The sequence below is a fragment of the Odontesthes bonariensis genome, chromosome 10 (genome assembly GCF_027942865.1).
Source record: "Odontesthes bonariensis isolate fOdoBon6 chromosome 10, fOdoBon6.hap1, whole genome shotgun sequence".
NCBI lineage: Eukaryota > Metazoa > Chordata > Actinopteri > Atheriniformes > Atherinopsidae > Odontesthes > Odontesthes bonariensis.
Genome location: NC_134515.1, coordinates 2,653,498 through 2,667,259, shown reverse-complemented (window position 1 = coordinate 2,667,259; position 13,762 = coordinate 2,653,498). Strand labels below are relative to the sequence as shown.

General features: G+C 39.5%; 1 protein-coding gene across 1 annotated transcript; it reads left to right on the top strand.

Annotated features, from left to right (window-relative positions):
• The first annotated feature begins 241 nt into the window (after window positions 1-241).
• mrgbp (MRG/MORF4L binding protein) lies at window positions 242-12,326 on the top strand. Its single transcript, XM_075475932.1, has 5 exons — window positions 242-461; window positions 5,807-5,928; window positions 6,015-6,096; window positions 6,194-6,268; window positions 10,100-12,326. The coding sequence occupies exons 1-5, from the start codon at window positions 320-322 to the stop codon at window positions 10,339-10,341; spliced, it is 663 nt and encodes a 220-aa protein (XP_075332047.1). The 5' UTR covers window positions 242-319; the 3' UTR covers window positions 10,342-12,326.
• Window positions 12,327-13,762: the final 1,436 nt, after the last annotated feature.

Here is a 13,762-nt window from a genome sequence, read left to right as displayed (position 1 = left end):
TTTTTCTGTTGTATTTTCATTTTTAACAAAATACTTTTTTGTATCTTAGCAATGTTTTTTATTGTTATTAATTATATCTTGAACATTTTCTTAATTATTAAGTGGATATAAGAAAAAAATAATTCGATTTTTAATTTAAAATGTATTTAAAAAGCGCAGCAATATTTATTCATTTATTTATTTCGATTTTTTGTTTGTTTGAATAGCCGGAAGTGTTTGCGCACTTCCGGTTTCTAGTGCAGAGGGTGGGGGTCATCTCGGCCTGGAAGCCTCCTGTTTTTAGCCCTGTTTTTAGCCTGATTTTAAATCGTAGTTGAAGATGGGGGAAGCAGATGTAACGCTGAGCCAGACCGACGAGAAGCCTCCAGACTCGGGTCTGGCATCCGGGGAGGACTCGGTGGTCTGGAGCCACGAAGTGGAGGTGTGCTTGTTCCACGCGATGATCGGACACAAACCCGTCGGTAAGACTGCAGCTAACGTTAGCATGCTAATGTTAGCTTGTTATCATGTTAGCTTTAGCGGCTAACGGCTCTCAGTTGTCCGTGTTTCACAAACTGAGGACCACCCAGAAGCCCCTGAAAGGCCTCTGAGACTTTAAGAAAAACTTTAAAAATCACTTATTACTAAAGTTAATGTTCTTTAGGGATAATTAATCAAATACGCGTTAAAGTAATTAAAGGTTCGTCCGTCGTTACGTTAGCTCAGCTCCATATTTGAATATTCATCATAATCCTTTCATTTCAGACACAAAAAATAACGTTGAAATAAAAATAAAAACACAGTATTTTATGTCATTAAACCTCCAGATATAAAAACCTTGTCTTAAATGTTTAGAAACCAACAATAAGACCCTTCAGTTTTTATACATAAAGTTCCTCCATATGGAAACATAACGTGTGGCTTTCATTTCAAAAGCTTTACTTTATCATTTTTGTTTCATTATAATTTCATCTTAAATGGATTATATATATATATATATATATATATATATATATATAAAAAAAAAAGAAGGACTGGCGACCTGTCCAGGGTGAACCCCGCATCCCGCCTGATGACAGCTGTTCTAACATCTGTACAGGAATGCATTGAAACTTGTCACATATATATATATCAGTCCTACATTCATTGGTTTCTTAGAAAGTTTGTCTGTTTGTTTCAAATCTGTATCCAGAATAGAGTTTCACAATTAGCTACAACACTAGGATTTGAAAAGGGGATGGAGGAAGCTTTGTTTTAATATTTTAATACCCCTCACTCAACCGCTCACAACAAAACAATCACAAAATTCACAACAAAACAAACATAAAAACACAATTCACTACAATAACTCTCAACACAAACACAGGACAGAGACAGAGACAGGCCCAGACAAACTCCAACCCTACACCCCTCTACCCACAGAATATACATGTGCATTTACATATACATATATACACATATACACACATAACATACACAAAATCTGTATATTAAGGGGGAAAACAAAACAATAATAACAATAAATAAAAAAAGAAATACATTTTTTAGTTCATCCATACAAACTGAAAAGGGTGCAAACATGGAGCCTTAACTCTGTCAGAGAAGCTTCCAGAAAACACTTTTAGTCTGAAACGCAGGTCACGTCGTGCTTTATTGTTGTTGTAGATTTCATTTTAAATAGTTAAAGCTGCTGTTTCTGCATCAGCGTTTTCTAAACTAACAAAGTTAACCTAGTTACAATGTTACAGGGAAGAGTTTACAGGATCTGCACAGCTGGATCAGATATAAAGTCTCACAGTTAAAGTCTGGAGGGATGGTTTTATATTTTATAACATTTAGTTTGTCCTGCGGGCTGAAACTGAGCGAGGTTAATGTCTGGGTCACAGGTTTCAGTGTCACGGAGGCGGCTCGTTTTTAACCTGTTAAATCACCATTTAAACTGTTAATCACCATTTTAACCTGTTAAATCACCATTTAAACTGTTAATCATCATTTTAACCTGTTAAATCACAATTTTAACTGTTAAATCACCATTTAAACCTGTTAAATCACCATTTAAACTGTTAATCATCATTTTAACCTGTTAAATCACAATTTTAACTGTTAAATCACCATTTTAACCTGTTAAATCACCATTTAAACTGTTAAATCATCATTTTAACCTGTTAAATCACCATTTAAACAGTTAAATCACCGTTTTTACCCGTTAAATCACCATTTTAAACCTGTTAAATCACCATTTAAACTGTTAAATCATCATGTTAACCTGTTAAATCACCATTTTAAACCTGTTAAATCACCATTTTAACGGTTAAATCACCATTTAAACTGTTAGATCATCATTTTAACCTGTTAAATCACCATTTAAACTGTTAAATCACAATTTTAACCTGCTAAATCATCATTTTAAACCTGCTAAATCACCATTTAAACCTGTTAAATCACCATTTAAACCTGTTAAATCACCATTTAAACCTGTTAAATCATCATGTTAACCTGTTAAATCACCATTTAAACTGTTAAATCACCATTTTAACCTGTTAAATCATCATTTAACCTGTTAAATCACCATTTTAACTGTTAAATCACCATTTTAATCTGTGAAGTCATCATTTTAACCTGTTAAATCACCATTTTAACCTGTTAAATCACCATTTTAATCTGTGAAGTCATCATTTTAACCTGTTAAATTATCATTTAACCTGTTAAATCATCATTTTAACCTGTTAAATCACCATTTAAACCTGTTAAATCACCATTTAAACCTGTTAAATCATCATTTAAACCTGTTAAATCACCATTTAAACCTGTTAAATCATCATTTTAACCTGTTAAATCATCATTTAAACCTGTTAAATCATCATTTTAACTGTTAAATCACCATTTTAATCTGTGAAGTCATCATTTTAACCTGTTAAATCACCATTTTAACCTGTTAAATCATCATTTAAACCTGTTAAATCACCATTTAAACCTGTTAAATCATCATTTTAACCTGTTAAATCATCATTTAAACCTGTTAAATCATCATTTTAACTGTTAAATCACCATTTAAACAGTTAAATCACCGTTTTTACCCGTTAAATCATCATTTAAACCTGTTAAATCATCATTTAAACCTGTTAAATTATCATTTAACCTGTTAAATCACCATTTTAACCTGTTAAATTATCATTTAACCTGTTAAATCACCATTTTAACCTGTTAAATTATCATTTAACCTGTTAAATCACCATTTTAACCTGTTAAATTATCATTTAACCTGTTAAATCATCATTTTAACCTGTTAAATCACCATTTAAACCTGTTAAATCATCATTTTAACCTGTTAAATCACCATTTAAACCTGTTAAATCATCATTTAACCTGTTAAATCACCATTTTAACCCACCGCCAGAGAAGCTGATCGGGGTCCCAGCAGGTTTTACACGTTTCTGATATCTGATCTAACAGGTGAGGTCGTTGATCAGTTTGAGCTTATTAATCAGAGAATATAAAGTTATTAAGATTTCACTTTGATTCGGTCTATGACTTCAATGGTTTCCACGTTATTGTGGGACGAAAGAAGTTTAGGATGAGTAAAGTACACAGTACACACTTTTAACATCAGCATCTTTCTGTAGTTTTTATGTAGAAGCCTCGCTCCACTGTCTGTTTCCTTGAATGACTTGCTGCTATCAGTTGTGTGTTTTGCCTTTAAGTGATATTTTAGACTGGAACTACTACGCTGAGAAGACAATTCAACTTGGCAGAGTTTACAGATGACTTTGGTTCTGTCGACTCCGCCGTCTGGAAGAACTTTAACATGAAAATGGCCGAGTAAAAGTTCCGTACCCTTCTCCATGTTTGGTGGATCCGCCGATTACTTTCTTTTCCTGTTCCACAGCAGACAGCAGCAGACTTTTACAAAATAAAAGCCTGTGAGCAACAGACTTTTACAGAATAAAAGCCTGTGAGCAACAGACTTTTACAGAATAAAAGCCTGTGAACAACAGACTTTTACAGAATAAAAGCCTGTGAGCAGCAGACTTTTACAGAATAAAAGCCTGTGAGCAACAGACTTTTACAAAATAAAAGCCTGTGAGCAGCAGACTTTTACAAAATAAAAGCCTGTGAGCAACAGACTTTTACAAAATAAAAGCCTGTGAGCAACAGACTTTTACAAAATAAAAGCCTGTGAGCAACAGACTTTTACAAAATAAAAGCCTGTGAGCAACAGACTTTTACAAAATAAAAGCCTTTGAGCAGCAGAGTTTTACAAAATAAAAGCCCGTGAGCAACAGACTTTTACAAAATAAAAGCCTGTGAGCAACAGACTTTTACAAAATAAAAGCCTTTGAGCAGCAGAGTTTTACAAAATAAAAGCCCGTGAGCAACAGACTTTTACAAAATAAAAGCCTGTGAGCAACACTTTTACAAAATAAAAGCCTGCGAGCAACAGACTTTTACAAAATAAAAGCCTATGAGCAACAGACTTTTACAGAATAAAAGCCTGTGAGCGACAGACTTTTACAAAATAAAAGCCTGTGAGCAACAGACTTTTACAAAATAAAAGCCTGTGAGCAACAGACTTTTACAAAATAAAAGCCTTTGAGCAGCAGAGTTTTACAAAATAAAAGCCTGTGAGTGACAGACTTTTACAAAATAAAAGCCTGTGAGCAACAGACTTTTACAGAATAAAAGCCCGTGAGCAACAGACTTTTACAAAATAAAAGCCTGTGAGCAACAGACTTTTACAAAATCAAAGCCTGTGAGCAACAGACTTTTACAAAATAAAAGCCTGTGAGCAACAGACTTTTACAAAATAAAACCCTTTGAGCAGCAGACTTTTACAAAATAAAAGCCTGTGAGCAACAGACTTTTACAAAATAAAAGCCTGTGAGCAACAGACTTTTACAAAATAAAAGCCTGTGAGCAAAAGACTTTTACAAAATAAAAGCCTGTGAGTGACAGACTTTTAAAAAATAAAAGCCTGTGAGCAACAGACTTTTACAATAATAAAAGCCCGTGAGCAACAGACTTTTAAAAAATAAAAGCCTGTGAGCAACAGACTTTTACAAAATAAAAGCCTGTGAACAACAGACTTTTACAAAATAAAAGCCTGTGAGCAGCAGACTTTTACAAAATAAAAGCCTGTGAGTGACAGACTTTTACAAAATAAAAGCCTGTGAGCAGCAGACTTTTACAAAATAAAATCCTGTGAGCAGCAGACTTTTACAATAATAAAAGCCCGTGAGCAACAGACTTTTACAAAATAAAAGCCTGTGAGTGACAGACTTTTACAATAATAAAAGCCCGTGAGCAACAGACTTTTAAAAAATAAAAGCCTGTGAGCAACAGACTTTTACAAAATAAAAGCCTGTGAACAACAGACTTTTACAAAATAAAAGCCTGTGAGCAGCAGACTTTTACAAAATAAAAGCCTGTGAGTGACAGACTTTTACAAAATAAAAGCCTGTGAGCAGCAGACTTTTACAAAATAAAAGCCTGTGAGCAGCAGACTTTTACAAAATAAAAACCTGTGAGCAACAGACTTTTACAAAATAAAAGCCTGTGAGCAGCAGACTTTTACAAAATAAAAGCCTGTGAGCAACAGACTTTTACAAAATAAAAGCCTGTGAGCAACAGACTTTTACAAAATAAAAGCCTGTGAGCATCCAGCTGTAGTTCTGCTCCGAGGCCACCAGGTGGCAGCGCGGCGTGCCTTTGCCTCGGCCCGTTGTGCTGTTGCACGTGACTTGCGCTCTCTCACAGCGCTGCTGCTCTGTCCGTTGTGCTGTTGCACGTGACGTGCACACCTCTCACAGCGCTGCTGCTCTGTCTGCAGGGGTTAACCGTCACTTCCACATGATCTGCATCAGAGACAAGTTCAGCCAGAACATCGGCCGGCAGGTGTCCTCCTCCGTCATCTGGGACCACCTGGGGACCATGTACGACATGCAGGCCCTGGTGAGGACACGTGCACGCTCTCACACACACACACACATGCACAGTGCACGTTTTGCTGCTTCTGAAGCTGTTTGTGTGACACGCAGCACGAGTCGGAGATCCTGCCGTTCCCCAACACGGAGAAGAGCTTCTCTCTGCCGGTGGACATCATCCAGGAAGTCAAAGAAGGTGATGGGACCGTGAGTCTGTGACCACGCCGCTGCGCCGCCACGGCAACGAGAAACATCTGAGTTCTGATTGGCTGCGACTCTTGTTGTGTGTGCAGGGAAGCTGGGCTCAGAGGAGGAGACCAAAGAGGAGTTCAGGATGGAGAGAGATCCCCCGGCGACGCATGAAGAAGGTACCGCCGGCCCCGCCTCCGCTGGCAGCTGATTGGCTGACACACGTGGCTTCACTAAGGCCTTTAAAGGGATAGTTCGCCTCTTTTGACATGAAGCTGTATGACATCCCAAATTAGCAATATCATTTATGAATATTGGCTGTGTTCAAAACTGCATACTACATACTGCATACTGCATACTACATACTACATACTGCATACTGCATACTACATACTGCATACTTCCATACTGCATACTTCCATACTGCATACTATATACTACATACTGCATACTACATACTGCATACTGCATACTTCCATACTGCATACTGCATACTATATACTACATACTGCATACTACATACTTCCATACTGCATACTGCATACTACATACTGCATACTACATACTGCATACTGCATACTGCATACTACATACTGCATACTACATACTACATACTGCATACTACATACTTCCATACTGCATACTACATACTACATACTTCCATACTGCATACTACATACTGCATACTACATACTGCATACTGCATACTACATACTGCATACTACATACTTCCATACTGCATACTATATACTACATACTACATACTTCCATACTGCATACTATATACTACATACTACATACTTCCATACTGCATACTACATACTTCCATACTGTATACTTCCATACTGCATACTATATACTGCATACTACATACTTCCATACTGCATACTACATACTGCATACTACATACTTCCATACTGCATACTGCATACTACATACTGCATACTACATACAACATACTTCCATACTGCATACTACATACTGCATACTACATACTGCATACTACATACTGCATACTGTATACTACATACTGCATACTACATACTGCATACTACATACTGCATACTACATACTTCCATACTGCATACTACATACTGCACACTACATACTACATACTTCCATACTGCATACTACATACTGCATACTACATACTGCATACTGTATACTGCATACTACATACTACATACTTCCATACTGCATACTATATACTACATACTACATACTTCCATACTGCATACTACATACTTCCATACTGTATACTTCCATACTGCATACTATATACTGCATACTACATACTTCCATACTGCATACTACATACTGCATACTACATACTTCCATACTGCATACTACATACTGCATACTACATACTGCATACTACATACTGCATACTGCATACTACATACTTCCATACTGTATACTTCCATACTGCATACTATATACTGCATACTACATACTTCCATACTGCATACTACATACTGCATACTACATACTGCATACTGCATACTACATACTTCCATACTGTATACTTCCATACTGCATACTATATACTGCATACTACATACTACATACTTCGATACTACATACTATATACTGCATACTAAATACTTCCATACTGCATACTACATACTACATACTATATACTACATACTGCATACTAAATACTTCCATACTGCATACTAAATACTTCCATACTGCATACTACATACTATATACTACATACTACATACTGCATACTACATACTTCCATACTACATAATACATACTGCATACTACATACTGCATACTATATACTGCATACTACATACTTCCATACTGCATACTACATACTGCATACTACATACTGCATACTGCATACTACATACTTCCATACTGTATACTTCCATACTGCATACTATATACTGCATACTACATACTTCCATACTGCATACTACATACTGCATACTACATACTGCATACTGCATACTACATACTTCCATACTGTATACTTCCATACTGCATACTATATACTGCATACTACATACTACATACTTCGATACTACATACTATATACTGCATACTAAATACTTCCATACTGCATACTACATACTACATACTATATACTACATACTGCATACTAAATACTTCCATACTGCATACTAAATACTTCCATACTGCATACTACATACTATATACTACATACTACATACTGCATACTACATACTTCCATACTACATAATACATACTGCATACTACATACTGCATACTATATACTGCATACTACATACTTGCATACTACATACTTCCATACTACATACTACATACTTCCATACTATATACTGCATACTGCATACTGCATACTCCATACTACATACTACATACTACATACTATATACTGCATACTTCCATACTGCATACTACATACTATATACTACATACTGCATACTACATACTATATACTGCATACTTCCATACTGCATACTACATACTATATACTGCATACTACATACTGCATACTACATACTTCCATACTGCATACTATATACTACATACTGCATACTACATACTTCCATACTGCATACTACATACTTCCACACTGCATGCTGCATACTATATACTACATGCTACATAATGCATACTACATACTTCCATACTATATACTGCATACTACATAATACATACTACATACTGCATACTTCCACACTATAAACTGCACACTACATACTACATACTGCATACTACATACTATATACTTCATACTACATACTATATACTACATACTTCCATACTGCATACTACATACTTCCATACTGCATACTACGTACTGCATACTACATACTGCATACTACATACTGCATACTACATACTTCCATACTGCATACTACGTACTGCATACTACATACTGCATACTACATACTACATACTGCATACTACATACTACATACTGCATACTGCATACTACATACTATATACTACATACTATATACTGCATACTACGTACTATATACTGCATACTACATACTGCATACTCCGTACTGCATACTACATACTATATACTGCATACTACATACTTCCACACTGCATGCTGCATACTATATACTACATAATGCATACTACATACTGCATACTTCCATACTACATACTATATACTGCATACTACATACTACATACTGCATACTGCATACTTCCATACTACATACTGCATACTGCATACTACATACTGCATACTTCCATACTACATACTGCATACTACATACTATATACTGCATACTACATACTATATACTGCATACTACATACTTCCACACCGCATATTGCATACTACATACTACATACTAACTAATGCATACTACATACTGCATACTTCCATACTACATACTGCATACTACATAATGCATACTACATACTGCATACTTCCATACTACATACTGCATACTGCATACTGCATACTACATACTACATACTGCATACTTCCATACTACATACTGCATACTACATAATGCATACTACATACTGCATACTTCCATACTACATACTGCATACTGCATACTGCATACTGCATACTACATACTACATACTGCATACTACATACTGCATACTACATAATGCATACTACATCCTGCATACTTCCATACTACATACTGCATACTACATACTGCATACTACATAATGCATACTACATCCTGCATACTTCCATACTGCATACTGCATACTACATACTGCATACTACATACTATATACTATATACTACATACTTCCATACTGCATATGGTAGTATGTAGTTTCGAACACAGCCCATGTTCATAAATGATGTTGCTGATATTTGATGTCATACAGCTTCATGTCAAAAGAGGCGAACTATCCCTTTAAGGTTTAGGGAGCGATAACATCACACATTATTTGGAGCTGCATGCTTTGGATGTGAAGTCCATAAATTGTTTCTTTGTGGTAGAAACATTCGGTTTCTGTAGCTTAGAAACGCCTGATGATGTCACAGCAGGTGAACTGAACGCTTGTGTGTCGCCTTCTCTTCAGGGAGTAACTCCTCCGTGAAGATGTCGGAGCGAACCAGCAGCAGTCGGGACAAGGAGAGGGATCGAGACAAGGAGAAGGGGGCGAGCGAAGGAGGAGCGGCGGGCGGCGGCGTTGTTGGAGGAGGAGGCGGCGGCGGCGGCGGGAAGGAGGCGGAGAAGAGGAAGAGGAGCCGAGCGGCGGAGAAGCTGCTGTCGTCCTCCAACCCGGCGAGTCCCGGAGGAGCCAAGAGGAGGCGCACATGAGGGCCGGCCGCTGCGTCACATGACCGCGACGTGCTCCTTCCCTCTGCGGCCCCTCTGATTGGCCGCCTCGCACCTGCCACTCGTGGTGTGACGGCGGCAGGAAGTGACACCTGGCTGATTGTTGTGAAGCTGCAGCCGCCGACCACAGAATGTGTGTGTTGTTGTTTTTGTGTTTAGTTGGACAGCGGGTGTGTGTGCCCTGAGTTTTGCCCGTCAGGCTGATCGAACCGTCCCGAACGCGCCGACCACGTCTTCGTTCCTCACGCAGACCATCTCCCGTGGTCGTACTCCACGTGCGAGGCGGCGCCGCTTTCAACCTGCCGCTGAAGCTGGTCGGGAACCGAGGGAGAGCGCGGTGACTTCCTTCATCCTGCTGCGTCGGGTTCTGGAGCAGCTTCAGAACCGCCCCGGTTCAGTTTTTCTGCATCTGATTCTCTGAAACATCTCAAGTTTACTACATCTCCCAGAATGCATCCTGGCAACAAACATCCAATCACAGCTTTAGGTTCAGTCATGTGAGCTGCTGAGGGCGGACGAGTGTTTCTGATGTCTCAGCAGGTCCTCAGGGGTCTGCTTTACCACCCAGAACCAGACCAGAACCGGACCCAGAACCAGACCAGAACCAGACCAGAACCAGACCAGAACCAGACCAGAACCGGACCCAGTACCAGACCAGAACCGGACCAGAACCGGACCAGAACCGGACCCAGACCCTGCTGGAAAACACACTCACAGACCCGAACAGCACCGCTGTCACAGACCAGAGCTGCTAACGGGTCTGCTAACGGGCCTGCTAACGGGTCTGCTAACAGTTCTGCTAACGGGTCTGCTAACACGTATGCTAACGGGTCTGCTAACGGGTCTGCTAACAGGTCTGCTAACGGATCTGCTAACACGTCTGCTAACGGCCCTGCTAACGGTTCTGCTGACGGATCTGCTAACACGTCTGCTAACGGGACTGCTAATGGCTCTGCTAATGGGACTGCTAACGGGTCAGCTAACAGTTCTGCTAACGGGCCTGCTAACGGGCCTGCTAACAGTTCTGCTAACGGGCCTGCTAACACGTCTGCTAACGGGTCTGCTAACGGGCCTGCTAACGGGTCTGCTAACAGTTCTGCTAACGGGCCTGCTAACGGGTCTGCTAACGGCTCTGCTAACAGTTCTGCTAACGGGTCTGCTAACGGGTTAACGGCTGCTAGCCGCCCCGCCCACACAGGTCAGCGGGGTCAGATCCCAGCCCAGGTTTTTAATATGTTAACCAGACCCGAGGACCCGCTGTCTCCGAACCGGACCCATCCTTCCACTCTTCCGCAGCTGCAGCAAAGGCTCATGGGTATTGTAGTCGTTAAGACATGTCAGGCAAAATAAAGGGCAAAACATGGGAAGAAGTTCAAACCCTTAAAGATGGTGTTTGCTCATGAGTCCGGCCGACTTTTCGTCTTTGACGGAAGTCGTGCAGAGCAGTGCATTGTGGGTCAGCGGCGGCAGAATGCGGGCTGTGCGTACGCTCTGTTTTTAAACGGAGGAGCCATCTTTCCAGCCTCTGGTTTCACTGGTCCGGCCATCGATCGCTCGTATCAGTATTTACTCATCGCCCCTCTTTCCGCGGCCTGCAGGTTGGATGATGAACATCACCGCGTGTTTTAAACTCGTTTTAAACCTCCGGCCCCGTCTGCTTTAAACGTTTAAATCTGTGATTTCACCACAAGCTGCCACCCGGCTGAAGGTGGCCGGGCGACCGGAGCCCGACGTGAGTCTTTCCTTAAAGAAACCGTTTGATAAACCGTCTGTTTCTGTTTCTCTGGATTCATGTGAGTCTGATGGACTTTGGTAAATTCTTTGGGGGGGCAGATTGGATTTCACCATGAAGTTAAAATCTTACGTTTGTTTTTATTTCTGGGTATTTTCTTTTAGCAGGGTCTTAATTTATTGATGAGTACGATGTGAGGATGTTTGTGACATTAAAGATGAACTTTGATCTGAAATGTTTCCTTTTGTTCTTTAACAAACTGCATATAAGTTTATTTTTTTTTACTTTTGGCAAATTAACTCGAGGATGAGTTCTGACATTTTAATGTTTATCGGGTGTGGGCAAACAGCTCAAATTTAAAGGTGACATATTGTGTAAAACTCCTTCATGTTCCTGGGAGCATATATCAGGGCGTCTGAGGTGTATAACTCCTTCTTCCTGTTCCTGGGAGCATATATCAGGGCGTCTGAGGTGTAAAACTCCTTCTTCCTGTTCCTGGGAGCATATATCAGGGCGTCTGAGGTGTAAAACTCCTTCTTCCTGTTCCTGGGAGCATATATCAGGGCGTCTGAGGTGTAAAACTCCTGCTTCCTGTTCCTGGGAGCATATATCAGGGCGTCTGAGGTGTAAAACTCCTGCTTCCTGTTCCTGGGAGCATATATCAGGGCGTCTGAGGTGTAAAACTCCTTCTTCCTGTTCCTGGGAGCGTATATCAGGGCGTCTGAGGTGTAAAACTCCTTCTTCCTGTTCCTGGGAGCATATATCAGGGCGTCTGAGGTGTAAAACTCCTTCTTCCTGTTCCTGGGAGCATATATCAGGGCGTCTGAGGTGTAAAACTCCTTCTTCCTGTTCCTGGGAGCATATATCAGGGCGTCTGAGGTGTAAAACTCCTTCTTCCTGTTCCTGGGAGCATATATCAGAAATATAATATAATCATATATAGAAACATTTCATTTTACCTTGATTGATTCTGTTAAAGAAACGTTTGTTTTATTAGAAATTTAACATCAAGTGAACTTTTCTGCACTTTTAACTCGTAGAAAACTCCTTCACCATCAAGAAAAGGTTCTTTACACACTCATTATAAAAATGAGGTGCCACTAAAAGTGAGTAAAAAGCTGTTTTCCTAACTTTAACTTCACTCTGACCTGGTTGCTTTCCAGCTTTCGCCTTAAAGCTGAAGCTGCAGTGCGTTTTATTGGCCACCAGAGGGCGGCATCCTCCTGCAGTGTTACTATAGTAACAGTACAGAGGCGGTACCTGTTTAAATGTGCTTAAAATAATGTTTCACCTGATATTGGACCCTTAATTCTGCAGCATTTTCTACTTTTTTACTACTTTTAGAAATATTCTCACAGCGATGTCACCGGTTCAGGCCAGAATACGTTGTTTATGTGCGACGAGCATCATCAGTGACCTGGATGCTGGGATTTATCTGGAGTTATTGATCACAAATAACACCCTGATGTCAAAAGATGTCGGTCAGGAAACAAAGAGAATATCAAATATCCAAAAAGGAAACATAAATGCAGCCTCAGAGTCTGAATTATCTGGATTTTAGTGTTTTTTTTAAACAGTTTTCAGGTTTTAGAGCTTAGGTCCTGCGAGTGTCTCGGTGTGTATCTGGAATGTTCTGAGTCTGGGGTTTATAAGGGTTTCATAAGTCCAGCC